The sequence below is a fragment of the Hemitrygon akajei genome, chromosome 4 (genome assembly GCF_048418815.1).
Source record: "Hemitrygon akajei chromosome 4, sHemAka1.3, whole genome shotgun sequence".
Classification (NCBI taxonomy): domain Eukaryota; kingdom Metazoa; phylum Chordata; class Chondrichthyes; order Myliobatiformes; family Dasyatidae; genus Hemitrygon; species Hemitrygon akajei.
In genome coordinates, this window is record NC_133127.1 from 194,260,787 (window position 1) to 194,281,518 (window position 20,732).

A 20,732-nucleotide genomic window follows, 5' to 3' on the forward strand; every position below is an offset into this window, starting at 1 on the left:
TGGAGGCTGGAGGGTCATAGGCAGAGACACCCCATGTTGGAGAATCAAGTACCAGAGGGCATAAGTTTAAAGTGAGAATGGAGGGATTTCAGAGGGACTTGAGGGTCAACTTTTTCACCCAGAGGATGATGAGTATATGGAATAACCTGCCAAAGAAAGTGGGTGAGGCAGGTGTAATAGCATCATTTTAAGAAACATTTGGATAGCTGGATGGAGGGGGAGGGCCCTGGAAGGATATGGGCCAAATACAGGAAATTGGACTAGATGGGTGGGCATCATGGATGGCATTGACTGGTTGTGCCAAAGGACCCGTGTCTATGCTCTGACTCTTTGACCTTACGTTCTGACCATAGAACAGCAGAGTTCTTGAATACACTACTCAGTATTTTTAAATGTTTTATCTAATGGCTGCCATGTTTCCAACTTATAAACTGATCAGGGTGAGGACAATTCTCAGGAGAGGAATAGGCCAGGGGAGGAACTCTAGGGGAATAGATGGATAGACATACATTAGGACACTAAATAACTTCAATTAATTCCTCCCACAATCCAAAGACCTACCAGTTGGTAGGTTAATTGGTCATTGTAAATTGGCCTGTGAGTAGGTTAGAATTAAATAGGTGGTTTGCTGGACAGTGTGGCTCATTGGGCTGGAAGGGCCTGTTCTGCTCTGTAGCTCTTAAATAAATAAATTCATACGTATGTACCAGAACGGCTTAAAGATGAGTGATCTCTTATTCTGATTTTGTGGATTTTTAATACTACTTATTAGTACCCATGATGTGGACTTCTTCAAGGTTAGCTTTCACTGTTTAGCCATCTATGCTGCTTAAAAGCAGATTTTTAGATTGTATCAGCAGGCAGATAAAAGGCAGCCCACATTACTATAAACTGACCGTGCAACTTACTGTCCAAGTGAAATGGTGCAGTTATTCCCACTGTGTGCTGTTTTAACATCAGACTGAGGATCTCTTCCAGGTCCTGCTCCCTTACCACCATGAAGTCTCCACAGATAGCTTCACTCTCGTGGGGTCGGATGAAGGTACAGGACTGTCCCACTGCCTATAAGGATTGCAAGGTCTGGCCAGGCGGGAGTCGGCCCTGGGACTGGAGAGAGACGGGTACAGATGTAAGTCAGAGTGCGTGCAGCGTGAAAGAGGAAGGAGTTGGAGCAATTCACCCTTTTACCCTGTGGTTGGCGGGGGGGCGGGAAGGAGAGAGAAGGAGAAGGATCAAAAGCACTTCAACCATGTCAACCACAATGCCCATCCAAATGGGATTCGGATTCATTTATTTGTCACACATACAGTGAAATTCATCATTTGCATTAACACAGAACCCCAGGATGTGCTGGAGGTAGCCTACAAGGGTCGCCTCACATTCCATTGCCAATATAATATGCCCACGTTTGCCAAGTTAATCCCATTTGCCCATGTTTTACCCCTTTCCCTGTAAACCTTTCCTAATCACATTCTTGTCCAAATGTATTTAAGTACATAGCAGATGCATAAGAGTTGGAGGTGATGTATTAGCATGGATAGAGGACTGGTTAACTAATAGAAAGCGGAGAGTTGGGATACATGGGTGTTACTCTGGTTGGCAATCAGTGGTGAGTGGTGTGCCACAGGGGTAACTGTTCATAATATACATTAATGGTCTGGAAGTGGGGACCGAGTGTAGTGTATCTAAGTTTGCTGAAGTGGAAAAGCAAATTGTGCAGAAGATACGGAGAATCTACAGAGAGATATAGATAGGTTAAGTGAGTGGGCAAGGGTCTGGCAGATGGAGTACAATTTTGGTAAATGCAAGGTCATCCACTTTGAAAGGAAGAATGAAAGAGCAGATTATCATTTAAATGGTAAAACATTACATCATGCTGCTATGCAGAGGGACTTGGGAGTGCTTGTGCATGAATCACAAAAGGTTGGTTTGCAGGTGCAGCAGGCTATCAAGAAGGCAAATGGAATGCTGGCCTTCATCGCGAGAGAGAGTGAATTTAAGAGCAGGGAGGTTATGTTGCAACTGTACGGGGTACTGGTGAGGCCGCACCTGGAGTACTACGTGCAGTTCTGGTCTCGTTACTTGAAGAAGAATATACTGGCTTTGGAGGCGGTGCAGAGGAGGTTCACCAGGTTGATTCCAGAGATGAGGATTATGAGGACAGATTGAGTCATCTGAAACTGTACTCGCTGGAATTCAAAAGAATGAGAGGAGATCTTATAGAAACATATAAGGTGACCTGATAGAGATGTATAAGATAATGAGAGGCATAGATCGTGTGGATAGTCAGAGGCTTTATCCCAGGGCTGAAATGGCTAGCACAAGAGGGCACAGTTTTAAGGTGCTTGAAAGTAGGTACAGAGGAGATGTCAGGGGTAAGTTTTTATGCAGAGAGTGGTGAGTCCTTGGAATGGGCTGCCGGCGACAGTGGCAGAGGCGGATATGATAGAGTCTTTTAAGAGTCTCCTGGATAGGTACATAGAGTTTAGAAAAATAGAGGGCTATGGGTAACCCTAAGTAATTTCTAAGGTAAGGACATGTTTGGCACAGCTTTGTGGGCTGAAGGGCCTGTATTGTGCTGTAGGTTTTTCTATGTTTCTAGTTATGAAAGATAGATAAGATAGAGGCAGGAAAGTTGTTTCCACTGGTGGGTGAGACTAGAACTAGGGGTCATAGCCTCAAGATTCAGAGGAGTAGTTTTAGGAGAGAGATCAGGAGGAACTGCTTTTCCCAGAGAGTGGTGAATCTGTGGAATTCTCTGCCCAATGAAGTTGTAGAGGCTATATCAGTAAATATCTTTAAGACAAGGTTGGATAGATTATTGCATAATAGGGAATTAAGGGTTCTGGGGAAAAGGCAAGTAGGTGGAGGTGAGTCCATGGCCAGATCAGCCATGATCTTATTGAATGGCAGAGCAGGCTCGATGGGCCAGGTGGCCTACTCCTGCTCTTGTTTCTTAAATGTTGTTATTCTACCTGCTTGAACCACTTCCTCTGATGACTTGTTCCATTATAGAGCAGTGAATATGAAATCAAATTCACTACAATGAACAGCAATTTCTCCCTCTTCCCCATTCTCTTTTTTTTTACCATTCTCTATTCTGGTTCCCCTATCACCTTTTCCCTTCTCACCTACCCATCACCTCCCTCCTAAAGCAACATCCATCTTAAGGACACCCACCATCTTCTTCCTGTCATCAGGAAGGAGATACACAGCACCATGCTCAGGAACAGTTATTGCCCTTTAACCATCAGGCTCCTGAACCAGCATGGGCAACTTCACTCACCTCAACTCTGAACTGATTCCACAACCTATGGACTCAATTTTAAGGACTCTTCATCTCATGTTCTCCGTATATTTTTGCATAATTTGTCTTCTTTCGCACATAGTTTCTTTGTCAGTCTTTGTTTATGCATAGTTTTTCATAAATTCTGTTATATTTATATATTTCCCTATAAATGCCTGCAAGAAAATGAATCTCAAGGTAGTACAGTATATGGTGACATATATGTACTTAGATAATAAATTCAAGTTCATGTTTATTATCATTTGACTGTACATATATACAACCAAATGAACAACATTTCTTTGGACCACAGTGCTCCCAAATAAATATAGCACACACAGCACCTAAGACAAAACATTATCACAAATAAGTTAATAAAATATAATTCAAAATGCACACCACAGTACAAAACCTTGGTTGGTGGCAGGATGTTCATTAGTCTGAGGGAAGAAGTTGTTACCCAGTCTGACAGCCATACTCCTGATGCTTCTGTATCCCTTTCCTGATGGTAGTGGGCCAAAGAGGTTGTGGGATGGGTGGTAGGGATGCTCAACAATGCTTCTGGCTCTTCGTATACAACTCTTCGTTGCCAGTAAATGTCACACATAGGGGAGGTTGACCTAGGTGATCCTCCAATGGGTTTTACTATCCTCTGTTGGGACTTGCAGTCTGATAGCTTGCAACTTCTATACCACATAATGAAGCAACCAGACAGGACATCTTGATGGTGCTCCTATAGAAAGGTATTAGAATGGAGGTGGGGGAGGAGCCTTTCACACCTAAATCTCCACAAAGTCAAAGTGAAAGTAACTGAAATCTTCCATCAGATTCCTTCTTCTTCAACCCTTTGCCTCTTCCACCTATCCCTTCCCAGCTTCCTTCTTCATCCTCCTCCCCACCCACCCACCTTCCCCCATTCCGTCACTTCCCAGCTTGTACTCCTTCCCCTCACCCCACCTTCTGCTCCTTTCCTTTCCAGGCTGGATGAAAGATTGAAACAGCAACTATTTCTCCCTCTCCATAGATGCTGCCTGACCTGCTGAGCTCCTCCAGCATTTTGTGTTTGTTGCTCATTGGAATCAAAAGCATAGATGTAACCATTTACCCACAGGGTGCTGGCTGGAATAAATGCAATATACAAGATTCCTTCCACTCTATTCTTTCTGATTTTGTCAGCACATATTTTTCAAGAAAATATTCAGTTTCCTCATTAGTGCAACATCTAACCTTCCTAGCGCTGCTGATGTACACTCAGTGGCCACTTTAATAGGTACAAGATTGGAACCCAGTCTGGTCTTCTGTAGCCCATGCATGTCAAGGTTCGATGTGTTGTGAGTTCAGACATGCTTTTCTGCACTGTTGTACCACATGGCTGTCTGAGTTACTGTTACCTTCCTGTCAGCTTGAACCAGTCTGGCCATTCTCATCTAACCTCTCTCATTTACAAGGTGTTTTCTTCCACATACCTACTGCTCACTGGATGACTTTTGTTTTTTGTACCACTCTCTGTAAACTGTTGTGTGTGAAAATCCCAGGAGAGCACTCAAATTACACCGTCTGGCACCAACAATTATTCCACGTTCAGTCACTTAGATCACATTTCTTCCCCATTCTATTTGGCCCAAGCAGCAAGTAAACATCTTGACCATGTCTGCATTGAGTTGCTGCCACACGATTGGCTGATTAGATGCTCACATTAATGAGCACGGGTACTGGTGTCCCTAATAAGGTGGCCACTGAGTGTATAGCTTCAGTTTACTGTCTTAAAGAGTGTGACATTTGCTCCCTGAACAAAAGTTCAGACTCAGACTTAGTGTTCAATTTTCCAGAATAAAGTTCAAAGTATATTTATTATCAAAGTATGAAAACAGAATACAACTCTGAGATTCTTCCTCCCCCAGGCAGCCACAAAACAAAGAAACACCATGGAACCCGGTTCTAGAAAAACATCACACACCCAACATGCAAAAAAAGAACAAATTGCACAAATGGCAAAAAGCGAGTGGAACAACACATAGAATATCAAACATCAAACCAGGAGTCCAGGAGTATTCAGTTTAAGACTATAAGATGTAGAGCTGAATTAGGCTCATCAAGTCTGCTTTGCCATTTCATGTTGGCTGATCAATTTTTGCCATCAGTCCCAATCTCCTGCCTTCTCTCCGTATCTGTTCATGCCCTGATTAATCAAGAACCTATCAAACTCCATTTTAAATGTATCCAGTGACTTGGCCTCCACAGCTGCCTGTGGCAATGAATTCCACAGGTTCAACACCCTCTGGCCAAAGAAATTCCTTCTCATCTCCGTTCTAAAAGGACGCCCCTCTACTGTAGTTCAGTTCAACGGCACTAGCCAACTGCAGGCAGCAGAGCCAGTCTTCAGCAAAGCGCTGCAGTTCTCAAACTGCTCAAAAAGAGCAACCAGAATCCAGTAACGTGCAACATGAACCTCAAGGTCCTGAACTTCTTGTCAGGATTGCCTCCCAATGAGCCACAGCTGATAAGTGAAAACAAGAAAGAAATGTTTTAACAAGTCCTTTAATGGTTGTTCTCTCTCCTGTTTAGCACCACCCTGGAGTGCAGGCATCTGACCTGGAGGAAATCATTAACAAGGGGATTGAGACGCTAGTTATCGGCTGTGGAATGAGCCAGGCTTTGCAGGTGAGTGTTTTATTGAAATGGTTGACTGCACTTAGACGTAATCGTTGCTCAATTGAATGGGGCAATAGTGGTGCCTGGTAGAGCAATGGAAATCACAGCAGTCCTGTGCACTGAGGAGCAGTTTAATTAGGTATAGAAAATAAGGATGTCCTGGAGTTTGGAAGGCAAGATCCTAGATGTCTGTACAAAGGAGAGTGTGGGTGAATGGTATCCACAGTAACCTAGGCAGAGAATATGTCGAAGGGACAGGGAGCCAACAATGTTAATCCATAGTAATGTATCTATCCTAAGGAGCATAAGACATTGGAACAGAATTAGGCCATTCAGTTGTTCTTCAGACCAAATATCAGAATGAGGAAGAAATGTGATCCAAGTGACCTTGACTGTTGTTGTCATGTGGGTGGAGTATCTCAGAATCTGCTGATTTCCTGGGATTTTCATGCATAATGACACCCAGAATTTACAGAGATTGGTATGAAAAACAAAAAAAATCCATTGAGTGGCAGTTCTGTGGATGAAAATGCTTTGTTAATGAGAGAGGTCAGAAGAGAATAGCCAGACTGGTTCAAGCTGACAGGAAGATGACAGTAACTCAGATAACCATGCGTTACAACAGTGAGGCACAAAAGAGCATCTCAACACATAACACATTGAACCTTGAAGTGGATGGGCTACAGCAGCAGAAGACCACGAATGTAGACTAAGTGGCCACTTTATTAGGAGCAGGAGGTACCATTAGAAGAATGACCAGTATATACCAAGGTTCAAATTCCATCCCAGCAATAAGGGGATTTTTAAACTCAGGAATGTTAACTAAATTTGGGGTTTTAATATCCAAGGACTGCCAGACTCAAATACAGTTACTTTTCCCAAGCAGTAAGTCTGATCAACACCTTCACCCACTAACCCACCCACAATCATCACTACTTTATCAGTACAGACACTCCTGCGCCTAGCGTCACTTTGTAGACGTACAGTCAATCTATGTATATTACCTATCTTATGATTTACATTTATTGTGTCCTTCGTCTTACTGTAATATTTGTGCTGCATCGGATCCAGAATAACAATTATTTGTTTTGCTTTTACACTTGTTTACTGGAGAGTATATTAAAGAATCTTGAAGATGCTTAGCACTATAACAATTGATGAATATCTTTCAGGGAAGTAAGGCAATTCTCTGCTTTCTAGCCTTGGCATCCTGCGAATGAATAAGTTGACTTAAAAATTAAGGCAGATGATCAAACACTTTAGTTATACAGGGTGTTACTGTAAATTTCGTTTGCCACTTTACATCATTTAACATTAAAACATGGAACAGTACAGCAAAACAACAGGCTCCTTGGCCCTTGATGCTGTGCAGTTCTAATTAAACTAACGATGCCTAGTGACACTAATCCCTTTTGCCTGTATATGGTCCATATCCCTCTGTTCTGTGTATATTCATATGCCCATCTAAGACCTGCTTAAACACATCTCTCATATCTGCCCCCACATTACAGGCAGCCTCCATTCGTTCATTATGCGCCATGTTGTATTACATGGACGATCATGGTCTTTTGACCATAATTGTTTTTGGCAAACTTTTCTACAGAAGTGGTTTGCTTTTGCCTTCTTCTGGGCAGTATCTTTACAAGACGGATGACCCCAGCCATTATCAGTACTCTTCAGTGATTGTTTGGTGTCAGTAGTCACATAACCAGGACGTGTGATCTGCACCGGCTGCTCATACGACCATCTACCACCTGCTCCAATGGCTTCACATGACCCTGATTGGGGGACTAAGCAGATGATACATCTTGCCAAGGGTGACCTGCAGGTTAGCAAAGGGAAGGAACTCCTTACACCTCCTTTGGTAGAGATGTATCTCCACCCTACCCCTCCCAAGGTACCCTGCACCTCCTACAAAAAAACCTTGTCCTATACATCTCCATTAAACTTTCCCTCTTTTACCTTAAATGCATACCCTAGTGCAGGGGTTCCCAACCTTTTTTACACCATGGATCAATACCATTAAGCAAGGGGTCTGTGGACCCCAGGTTGGTAACCCTTGCCTTTGTATATTAGGCATTTTGACCCTGGGAAAAAGAACCAGCTATCTGTCTGTTTCTCTCATAATTTTATATACTTCTATCAAGTCATCCCACAGCCTCTGATGCTCCAGAGAAAGCAACCCAGGTTTGTCCAACCTCTCACCCAAGTGTGAACCTCTTTTGTATCTTCTCCAAGGCTGCCACATCTTTCCTATAATGGGGCAACCAGAATTGAGAGCAATATTCAAAGATAAAATTAGCTTGTCACATGTATATCGAAACATCAAGACATACAGTGAAATGCAGTATTTGTGTCAACAACTAACACAGTCTGAGGATGTGCGGGGGGGGTGGGGGCGGGGGTGCAGTCCACTAGTGGTGCCATCATAACGTACTCACAACTCACAAACCCTAACCGGTATGTCTTTGGATGTGGGAGGAAAGCAAAGCACCTGGAGGAAACCAATGTGGTTGCAGGGAGAGCATACAAACTCTTTACGGACAGTGGCAAGAATTGTACCCTGAACACTGGTGCTGTAACGTGTTACGGTAACCACAATGCTATCCCAGACACAGCACTGTTTAGTGAAGTTTGGATGATAAATGGAAAGTAGTTTTTAATACCTGTCGGAATGAACCTCCTTAGCTGTTATTAGCTCCAGCTCAGGGAGTGAAGTTAGAGTGAAATATACGACATCTCATCAAAGAAGGGAATTGCAAGTACATACCATCGTCACAAGGTGGCAGCATTTCCCACCCTCCCAATAGTTCCACGCTTGACCGGAATCCGCTTCAGAGCTGAACTGTTCCAACTTTCCTCTCGTTGAACCAGTTCAAAGTATATATATATACATATATATATATGTACTCAAAGTATGTATAAATTATACAAACATGAGATTTGTCTGCTTACAAACAGCCACAAAGCAAGAAACCTGAAAGAACCCAATTTAAAAAAAGACCAACCCTCAATGTAGGTAGAAAGAGAAAAAAAACACAAATCACGCAAACAATAGCAAACAACAGCATTCCGAACCAAATTGAGTCCTTAGATCTAAATCCCCTGAGGAGCCTGGAGTAGGCCCAAGGCCTAGGTCTCATATTAGTGGGGCAAATTGCCACAAAGCTCACAGACATGTAGCGCAGCAGCCGGGGCAGTCTCATAGTCTCAGCACTGTGAAGGGAGAAATTAGCACGCAGGAGAGCGAGCAAAATCAGCCTGACTCTTGCCTCCGATCCCAACACCCTGCCTTTCCAGTCTATCTGGGCTGGCATTTAAATTGTCCAAACAGCAGATCGTGCCTCGCACTAGGACCTGGGCCGTGTCACAGTGATACACTCTGGCCTAGACCTCTGCACCCAACTCGAAACCGTTCTCGATCTCTCCATATCAGCTCAGCCCTTAGAGAAATCCAATGTTGTACCTGGGTTAGTTTGATAACATTTTAAATTAAATATCTTTGCATGGGTCTGAAATCAACCCTGTGTTAAATCCCTTAAATAACACAAAAGTCAGGAGGTACAGGAGCCTTAGGTTCAGGAATAGTTATAACCCTACAACCACAAGGTTCCTGAACCAGAGTGGAGAACTTCACTCACCTCAACAATGAACTGAGTTCACAGCCTATGCATTCACTTTCAACAGGGACTGTGTTTCAGTACAACAATGATTGTGTTACAGAAGCATTTTATTGGCTGTGGATACAAATCCAAATACAAATACTCTATTGTCACCAAACAATTGATACTAGAGCGTACAATCATCACAGTGATATTTGTTTATGCGCTTTGCGCTCCCTGAAGTACAAATCGAAGCAAATATAATAAAAATTTAAATTATAAATCATAATTAGAAAATAGAAAAGGGAAAGTACGGTAGTGCAAGTCAGGTCCAGATATTTGGAAGGTACAGCCCAGATCCGGGTCAGGATCTGTTCAGCAGTCTTATCACAGTTGGAAAGAAGCTGTTCCCAAATCTGGCCATATGTATCTTCATGCTTCTGAACCTTCTCCCGGAGGGAAGTGGGGCAAAAAGTGTGTTGGCTAGGTGGGTCTCGTCCTTGATTATCCTGGCAGCACTGCTGCAACAGCGTGTGGTGTAAAGTGAGTCCAAGGATGGAAGATTGGTTTGTGTGATGTGCTGGGCTAGGTTCACGATCTTCTGCAGCTTCTTCCGGTCTTGTACAGGACAACTTCCATACCAGGTTGTGATGACCCTAGAAGAATGCTTTCTACAGTGCACCTATAAAAATTAGTGAGGGTTTTAGGGAACAGGCCAAATTTCTTCAGCTTTCTCAGGAAGTAAAGGTGCTGGTGGGTGTAGATGCTGTAGATTATAGAACATTACAACACTAGACAGGTATTCCACCATGGACAGTCCCAAGTTCGGCTGCAGAAGGTGGAGGGTTGGGCATAGGGCTAGCAACCCCATCCCAGTGCAAGAGAAATCCCAAGAGAAGCTCCAAAGTCCTCATCCCTGGGAAAGAAGGAAGATATGAGATGGGCTACCCTGGGGACGACTTGAAAGACTGGCGCAGGACAGAGGCCTCTGGACTGTTGTTAGCAGCTAATGCCTCAGTAGGGGTGATGGGCTTAAGAAGACGAAGACAAGAGGCTCTTTGGACTACAATGCTGTGCCAATCTGTTAACCTACTCTAAGATCAATCTCACCATTCTCTCCCACATTGCCCTCCATTTTTCTTTCATCCATGTGCCTGTCTAAGAGTTTCTCAAATGTCCCTAATGTATTTGCCTCTACCACCACCCCTGGCAGCACATGTCACTCACCACCACTCTCCTTCCTTCTGACATCTCCCTGATACTTCCCACCTTAAAATGATCCTCCCCCAAAAGCAGAACAGGCTCTTCCAGCCCTACTGCCAAGCAACCCATAGATTGAACCCTAATTGTCCCTAATCAGGGACAATTTACAACGACCAATTAACCTACTAACTGGTACGTCTTTGGACTGTGGGAGGAAACCAAAGCTCTGGGTTTTTTTGTAAGCATGTATGATTAGATTGACAAACATTCCTAGTTGATGGGCTTGCTACACTGTGGGAGGGGTGGTACTGAGGGAGGGTCACACTGTGGGATGGGTGGTACTGAGGGAGGGTCACACTGTGGGAGAGGTGGTACTGAGGGAGGGTCACACTGTGGAACAGGTGGTACTGAGAGGGTCATACTGTGGAACAGGTGGTACTGAGAGAGGGTCACACTGTGGGAGAGGTGGTACTGATTGAGGGTGACTGAGGGAGGGGTGGTACTGATTGAGGGTGACTGAGGGAGGGGTGGTACTGAGGGAGTGTCACACTAGGAGGAATGGTACCAAGGGAGGGTCACACCAGGTATGATTTTCAGAGGGCTATTTCAAGAGTGAAGGGACAATTTCAAATGAGGTTGGAGGCGATATCAGATGCACAGCAGCTCTGACAGGGACTGCAGGACATTACTTCCTACAAAGCAGAACCCAATAGTATGAATGGCAGCGATGCTTCACTACCAGATGAACTCAACGCCTTCTATATACTCTTTGAAAGGGAGAACACAACTACAGCTGTGAAGATCCCTGCTGCACCTGATGACCCTGTGATCTCTGTCTCAGAGGCCAGTGTTAGGCTGGCCTTAAAGAGAGTGAACCCTCGCAAGGTGGAAGGTCCCGATGGAGCACCTTGTAAGACTCTGAAAACCTGTACCAACCACTAGCGGGAGTATTCAAGGACATTTTCAACCTCTCACTGATACGGGCAGAAGTTCCCACTTGCTTCGAAAAGACAACAATTATACCAGTGCCAAAGAAGAATAATGTGGGCTGCCTTAACAACTATTGCCTGGTAGCACTCACATTGACAGGGATGAAATGCTTTGAGAGGTTGGTTATGATGAGACTGAACTCCTGCCTCAGCAAGGACCTGGACCAATTGCAATTTGCCTATCGTCACAATAGGTCAACAGCAGACACAATTTCCATGGCTCTTCACGTGGCTTTAGACCACCTAGACAACACAAGCACCTACTGTTCATCGACTATAGCTCAGCATTTAATACCATCATTCCCACAATCCTGATTGAGAAGTTGCAGAACCTGGGCCTCTGTACCACCCTCTATAATTGGATCCTCGACTTCCTAACTGGAAGACCACAGTCTGTGCAGATTGGTGATAACATAACCTCTTCACTGACGATCAACACTAGCGCACCTCAGGGGTGTGTGCTTAGCCCACTGTTCTATGCTCTGTGTACACGTGACTGTGTGGCTAGGCATAGCACAAATATCTTCAATGAATTTGCTGATGATACAACCATTGTTTTTAGAATCTCAGGTGGTGACAAGAGGGCTGACAGGAGTGAGATATACCATCTAGTGGAATGGTGCTGCAGCAACAACCTGGCACTCAACATCAGTAAGACGAAAGAGCTGGTTGTGGACTTCAGGAAGGGTAAGATGAAGTCTTACCAATCTTCATAGAGGGATCAGAAGTGGGGAGAGTGAGCAGCTTCAAGTTCCTGGGTGTCAAGATCTCTGAAGATCTAACCTGGTCCCAACATATTGATGTAGTCATAAAGAAGGCAAGACAGCGCTATACTTTATTAGGAGTTTGAAGCGATTTGGCATGTCAACAAATACACTCAAAAACTTCTATAGTTGTACCGTGGAGAGCATTCTGACAGGCTGCATCACTGACTGGTATGGAGGGGATACTGCACAGGACTGAAAGAAGCTGCAGAAGGTTGCAAATCTAGTCAGCTCCATCTTGGGTACTAGCCTACAAAGTACCCAGGACATCTTTAGGAAGCGGTGTCTCAGAAAGGCAGCGTCCATTATTAAGTACCTCCAGCACCCGGGGCATGCCCTTTTCTCACTGTTACCATCAGGTAGGAGGTACAGAAGCCTGAAGGCACACACTCAGCGATTTAGAAACAGCTTCTTCCCCTCTGCCATCCAATTCCTAAATGGACATTGAATCTTCGGACACTACCTCACTTTTTTTTTAATATACAGTATTCCTGTTTTTGCACATTTTTCAATAATCTATTCCATATATGTAATTGATTTACTTATTTATTTATTAGGTTTTTTTTCTCTCTACTGGATTATGTATTGCGTTGAACTACTGTTGCTAAGTTAATAAATTTCACGCTACGTGCCGGTGATAATAAACCTGATTCTGGGAGGGATGGTACTGAGGGAAGGTCATTGTGGGAGGGGTGGTACTGAGGGAGTATCACAATGTGAGAGGAGCAATACTCAGAAATGTTTGTTTCAATGTTTCAACATACATGTGACAAATAAAGCTAATCTAATCTTAGTCTCTTAACTGTTGATGGCCCAAGTATTCGTACTTGTGATCTGGAGGCCCATTCTGAGCTTGGCTTTAACACATAAAGCTATAAATTAAACAGACAGATGATGATTGCTTTATATGATGTAGTGCCATCATTCATGCCAACTCCCTCTTACTGCGAGACTCAATCTTTCCAGACAGTCTGGAAACTGAAGCAGTGGTTAACTGGCATTTAATCAGATGACTGGAAAGCATCTTTCATAATTAGATCTTATTGGAAAGTCATCTGTCTTTTTTTTTATCTTCTGTTAATGGAAAGCAGGTCCAGTTGGTAACCTGCAAAGGAAGATCATCTCCCTACAAAAGGATTTTAATATTTTACAATATCATTCAGGATATTCCAAAGTATTTTGTAGTCAGTCAAGTCAACATAAATGTATTATCAAAATATAGCTATGTCATCATATTTTACCCTGAGGTTCATTTTCTTGCAGGACTTTACAGGAAAATAAATAAATACAGTAGAATTTATGAAAAATTGTACATAAATACTGACAAACAGCCAATGTGCAAATGTGAAGTGTCTAATATCAGAGGACATGCATTGACGGTGAGAGGGGGTAGGTTCAAAGGGGATGTGAGGGGTAAATTTTTTACTCAGAGCATCGTGGATGCCTGGAATGTGCTGCCTGTTATGGTGGGAGAGGCAAATACATTAGAGGCTTTTAAGAGACGTTTGGATAGGCAAATGGATGTAAGGAAGATGGACAGATATTGACATGGTGTAGGTAGGAGGGATTAGGGTTTGGGTGTTTTTGATTTGCTTTTTAGCTGTTTCTGCACAACATTGTGGGCCGAATGGCCTGTTCTTGTGCTGTACTGTTCTATGTTCTAAAAAAAAACCAAATTGTGCAAATAAAACAAAATAAATAAATAATACTGAGAATATGAGTTGTGCAGTCCTTGAAAATGGGTCCTGAGGTTGTGGAATCAGTTCAGAGTTGAGGTAAGTGCAGTTATCCACACTGATTCAGGGGCCTGATGGTTGTAAGGTAATAACTGTTCTTGACCTGGTGGTGTGGGACCTACAGCTCCTGTACCTCTTGCCCAATGGTAGCGGCGACTAGAGAACATGGCCTGGATGGCAGGGTTCATGATGATGGATGCTGCTTTCTTGTGGCAGCGCTCAATGTAAATGTGCTCAGTGATGGACTGGGCTGTCTCCACCACTTTCTGTAGCCTTTTCTATTCTTGAACATTGGTGTTTCCATACCAAGCCGTGATGCAATCTGTAACGATACTCTACACCATATATGTCAAACTCAAGGCCCGCGGGCCAAATCCGGCCCGCGGTGGAATTATCTTTGACCCGCGAGATAATATCTAATTACTATTAAAGCTGGCCCCAGTAATCGAAGCGCCTATGGCGTATGATATGGCTAATGCTGAGTTTATTCAGGTACCAGGTTTCCTTTTCTTTGCAAGACTTGTTTTAACTTAACTATTTAATAGACGTATATATATTTAATGTAACTCCATTTTTTTCTCTATTTATTTATCATGTATTTCCTTGTACTGTTGCCATAAAGTTAACAAATGTCACAACCTATGCTGGTGATGTTAAACCTGATTCTGATGTGTCAATGACCAACACAGTCTAAGTTTGTGCTGGGGGTGCAGAGGTGCAGACCACGAGTACCACCATGCTTCCTATGCCAGCATTCCCACAACTCACGAACCTTAATCTGAATGTCTTTGGAATGTGGGAGGAAACCCACAGGGTTACTGTCTGTCTGTACAATTCTGCAGTTGCTATAAGTTCAGAGCAAAAAATCTGTTACTCTGGATTTCTTCAATGTTTTGAATTGAAACCTTTCACCTGAACTCAAATGCCCAGATGAAGGGTCTCAACCCAAAATGTTGCCCGTTCATTTTGTTCCACAGATACTGCCTGAAAAGAATGATCCCAGGAATGAAAGGCATAACACTGGAGCACATCATAAACACAAGATTGTGCAGGTATTGGAAATTCAGAGCAACATATACAAAATGCTGGAGGATTCAGCAGGTCAGGCATTGTCTGGAGGGGAAAAAAAAGTTGATGTTTCTGACCAAGATCCTTCATTAGTACTGAAATGGAAGGGGGCAAAAAAAAAGTGGGCAGAGGTCAGGCCCAGCAATATCCTGATGAATGGTTTCAGCTTAAAATGTCAACTGTTTTGCTCTGAATTTTCAGCATCTGTAGAATCTCTTGTGTTTAACCGCTCATCGTGTTACCACACACAACATGCTGCAGTTATTGAACAAGTCCCCTTCCTTTCCAGTCCTGATGAAGGGTCTTGCTCTAAGTGTCAACTATTTATTCCCCTCCATAGATCCTGCTTAGTGTCAAGTCAAGTCAGGTCACTTTTATTGTCATTTCGACCATAACTGCTATGTACAGTACACAGTAAAAATGAGACAACGTTTTTCAGGACCATGGTGTTACATGACACAGTACAAAAACTAGTCTGAACTACGTAAAAAAAACAACACAGAGAGAGAAAAAAACTACACTAGACTACAGACCTACCCAGGACTGCATAAAGTGCACAAAACAGTACAGGCATTACAATAAATAATAAACAGGACAATAGGGCAGTAAGGTGTCAGTCCAGGCTCTGGGTATTGACGAGTCTGATAGCTTGGGGGAAGAAACTGATACATGGTCTGGTCGTGAGAGCCCGAATGCTTCGGTGCCTTTTCCCAGATGGCAGGAGGGAGAAGAGTTTGTATGAGGGGTGTGTGGGGTCCTTCATAATGCTGTTTGCTTTGCGGATGCAGCGTGTAGTGTAAATGTCCGTGATGGCGGAAAGAGAGACCCTGATGATCTTCTCAGCTGACCTCACTATCCGCTGCAGGGTCTTGAGATCCGAGATGGTGCAATTTCCAAACCAGGCAGTGATGCAGCTGCTCAGGATGCTCTCAATACAACCCCTGTGGACTTTACTCAGCCTTCACAAAAAGTAGAGATGCTGCTGGGCTTTCTTTGCTATGGAGCTGGTGTTGAGGGACCAGGTGAGATTCTCCGCCAGGTGAACACCAAGAAATTTGGTGCTCTTAACGATCTCTACCGAGAAGCTGTCGATGTTCAGTGGGGAGTGGTCACTCCGTGCCCTCCTGAAGTCAACAACCATCTCTTTTGTTTTATTCACATTCAGAGACAGGTTGTTGGCTCTGCACCAGTCCATTAGCCACTGCACCTCCTCTCTATAAGCTGACTCGTCGTTCTTGTAACGTGTGGCCAATGGTTAAGGCGTTGGACTAGTGATCTGAAGGTCATGTGTTTGAACCCCAGCTGAGGCAGCGTATTGTGTCCTCGAGCAAGGTGCTTAACCACACATCGCTCCAGTCCATCCAGCTGAAAATGGGTACCGGCAAAATGCTGGGGGTTAACCTCGCGATAGACTGGTGTCCTATCCAGGGGGAGTCTCGTACTCTCAGTTGCTTCACGCCACGGAAACCGGCATAAGCACCAGCCTGATGAGCCAATAAGGCTTGGGACAGACTTTTAACTAACTAATAGATCCTGCTTGCCTTGCTTAGTTCCTCCAGCATTTTGTTGTGCTAACATGATTAGCGTTTGATATCTCTGGGATTCTACTCAAAGGCCCCTCCTTCTTGCATTTTTCCCATGGTCCACCCTCCTTATCAGATTCCTTCTTCTCCAGCCCACTACCTTTCCCACTCCCTTGGGTTCATCTATCACCTTCTAGGTTGAACAGTTTAAAGTAAACGTATTATCAAAGTACATATATGTCACTGTATACAACACTTGAGATTTATTTTCTTGTGTGCAGAAGGCATGCTCAATAAATCCATAACAATAATAACAACAATAGAATCAATGAAAGATCACACCAGTGTTCAAAAGACAACAAATCGTGCAAATACAACATGCAAGAAGTAATAATAATAAATAAATAATCAAATGAGATGAAGAGTCCTTGAAAGTGAGTCCATAGGTTGTGGGGACCTTTCAATGATGAGGCAAGTGAAGTTGAGTGAAGCTAACTCCTTTGGTTCAAGAGCCTGATGGTTGAGGCTAATAACTGTTCCTGAATCTGGTGGTGTGAGTCCTGAAGCTCCTGTACCACCTTCCTGATGGCAGCAGCAAGAAGAGAGCATGTCTTGGGTGGTGGGGGTCCCTGATGATGCATGCTGCTTTCCTGCAACAGTGTTTTATGTAGATGTGCTCGATGGTGGAGAGAGCTTTACCTGTGATGGACTGGGCTGTATCCACTGCTTTTTGTAGAATTTTCTGTTCAAGGGCATTGGTGTTTCCACACCAGGCTGTGATGTAGCCAGTTAATATGCTCTCCACTATACACAGACATTTGTCAAAATTTTAGATATAATGCCTAATATTTGCAAACTCCTAAGGAAGTTGAGGCACTGCCATGCTTTCTTCATAATTGCACTTGCATGCTGGGCCTAGGACGGGTTCTCCTTCCCCTCCCCCCACCTTTTTATTCTGGCATCTTACGCCTTCTTGTAAAATAAGAAGCTGAACAATATCAATTGCACAAAGGTACGAGCAGTTCTTGACATTCTCTCTATCGTTTCTTTCACAGGTTCCCTCCAGAACTCTAGATTACATTAAGAACAAAGGCATCGATGTGAAGGTCCTTCAAACAGAGGCGGCCGTGCGAGAATACAACTCATTGGCCAGCAGTGGTGCACGAGTAGGAGGGGTCTTCCATTCCACTTGCTAAGGCAGCCACATGTATGGCGGCAACTTTAAAATCAGTTGGAGACATAAACATACAACATTAAGGCACAGTACAGGCCCTTCAGCCCATGATATTGTGCTGACCTTTTAACCTACTCTCAGATCAATCAAACCCTTCCCTCCTACACAGCCCTCAATTTTTCTATCATCCATGTGCCTATACAAAATTATGAGGAATATAGATAGGGTAAATGCAAGCAGGCATTTTCCACTGAGATTGAGTGAGACAATAACGAGAGGTTATAGGTTAAGGATAAAAGGTGAAAAGTCAGGGGCACATGAGGAGAAACCTCTTCACTCAGAGGGTTGTGAGAGTGTAGAACGAGCTTTCAAGTTGTGCATGCAGGCTCAATTTCAACATTTAAGAGAAGTTTAAATAGGTACATGGATGGGAGGAGTCTGAAGGACTGTGGTCCAGGTGCAGGTCGATGGGAGAGGGCAGTTTAAATGGTTTGGCATGGACTAGATGGGCTGAAAGGCCTGTTTCTATGCTGTAGTTTTCTACAGTATGAATCCATGACTCTATCTAAAAATTTCTTAAATGCTGCTAACATATAAGCTTGAACAAGTCTTACTCTAATCCTCATTAAGTGAAATCGGAATAAATTGGCTTCAAAAGCCTTGCTTCTGTTATGCCATTGGTATTGTGTGCCGTTTGAGTTACTGGCGTATTACATTACAAGCAGACAATTGTGACGATCGTTTCAAACCAGATTGTCTGCTTTTACTGTTGTCACTGATACTTCTGTTCATTCTGTTTTCAGTTGCTGATGTTTAAAGTGAATCTTGCTCAAGTTTCCATTTCCATCCTGGGAAAATGTCCCTGCTGTCCATTCTGTCAATACCTCTTATCATCTTGTATACCTCTATCAAATCACTCCTCTTCCTCTTTCTCAGCAAAAAGAAAAGCCCTAGCTCACTTACATATCCTCAAAAAACATGCTCTCTAATTCAGGTAGTATGCTGGTAAAGACCATCTACACCCTCTAAAGCTTCCACAACCTTCCTATAAGAGGGCAGCCAGAACTGAACACAATACTCCAGGTGTGATCTATCAGGGTTTTATAGAGATGCAGTATTACCTTGTGGCTCTTGAAGGCCAGCAGCCCAGACACCTTATCAACTTGCACAGCAACTTTGATGTGAATCCCATGATCACTCTGTTAAGAATCCTGCAATTAACCCTGTATTCTGTCTTCAAGCTCCAAAGTAAATCACTTCACACTTAAGTACAACTTCTTCTCCTCCACCATCAGATTTCTGAGCAGTTCATGAACCCATGAACATTACCTTGTTATTCCTCTTTGGAACTATTTTTTGTAACATACAATTATTTTTTGCTTTTCACTGTACTGCTGCAAAACAATCCATTTAAACGGTAAGACCTAGGCCATTTGGCCCATTCCATCATAACTGATTTATTATCCCTCTCACTCTGTTCTCCTGCCCATAATCTTTGATCAAGAACCCATCAACTTCCACTTTAAATATACTCAGTGCCTTGGTCTCCACAGCCATCAGTGGCAATGAATTCTATAGATTCACGACCCTTCTCATCTCTGTTCTAAAGGAACATCCTTGCAGTCTCAGGCTATCCCCTTTGGTTCTACACACTCGCAGTATTGAAAACGTCCTCTGCATGTTCCCTCATATTAGCCCTTTCAACATTCGATAGGTGTCAAAGAGATCCCCACTCATTCTTCTAAACTCCAGCAAGTACAGATCATGAGCCGTCAAACTTTCCTCTTACATTAGCCCTTTTATTCTTGTGATCTTGACCCTCTCCAATGCCAACACACCCTTAGAAAGGGGCCCAAAACTGCTCACAATACTCTAAATGCATTCTGATTAATGCCTTATAAAGCTTCAGCTTTCCATCCTTTTATCTTCTAGTCCTCTCGAAATGAATGCTAACATTGGATTTGCTTTCTTAAATTTCATATCTTAAAAGTTAGTGGTAATAAATCTTATTCTGACTCAGGATCATCTCACTTACCATTTATTATTACTCAGCATTTATAGTGACTATATGCTTTAGGCGTCTGTCACGTGGGATGTAATTGGGTGGCATGGGACTCTTTGGGTCTGTTACTGTGCTGTATCTCTAAATAAAAGAAAATAAAAATGCAGACTGCCTTTAAATCCACAAAGTTCAAAGTAAATTATTTATCAAAGTACGTATCATCGTCATCATTATGTGCTGGGTCATATGACTTAGACGATCATGGTCTTTCCAGGACCATGATTGTTCTTGGCAAATTTTTCTACAGAAGTAATTTGTCATTGCCTTCTTCTGGGCAGTGTCTTCACATGATGGGTCACCCCAGTCATTATCAACACTCTTCAGGGATTTTCTACCTGGCATCAGTGGTCACATAACCAGGACTCGTGATATACACCAGCTGCTCGTACGACCATCCACCACCTCCCATGGCTTCTTGTGACCCTGATTGGAGGGAGGTGCTGGGAGGGAAGCTAAGCAGGTGCTACACCTTTCCCAAGGGTGACCTGCAGGCTTGTGGAGGGAAGGAGCACCTTACACCTCCTTTGGTAGTGACGTATCTCCACCCTGCCACCCAGATATGTGTAATGTATACAAACCCAAGATTTGTCTTCTTGCAGGCAGCCATAAGACAAAGAAACATAATAAAACCCATTAAAAAACCCACAAAAATTACCTAACACCCAATATGCAA

At 43.3% G+C, this 20,732-nt stretch overlaps 1 protein-coding gene across 3 annotated transcripts in view; it reads left to right on the forward strand.

The window, feature by feature from the left end:
- Positions 1 to 20,186, forward strand: part of aamdc (adipogenesis associated, Mth938 domain containing) — a 31,416-nt gene extending 11,230 nt beyond the window's left edge. For 2 of the 3 annotated variants that reach the window (XM_073044310.1, XM_073044311.1), the window contains 3 exons: positions 979 to 1,129; positions 5,852 to 5,947; positions 17,879 to 20,186. In XM_073044310.1, the coding sequence (XP_072900411.1) occupies positions 998 to 1,129; positions 5,852 to 5,947; positions 17,879 to 18,019 (369 nt within the window). In that variant the 5' untranslated portion in view covers positions 979 to 997 and the 3' untranslated portion in view covers positions 18,020 to 20,186. Of the gene's footprint in view, positions 1 to 960; positions 1,130 to 5,851; positions 5,948 to 17,878 lie in introns of all 3 variants that reach the window. The other variant, XM_073044312.1, reaches the window with a different exon arrangement.
- Positions 20,187 to 20,732: the final 546 nt, after the last annotated feature.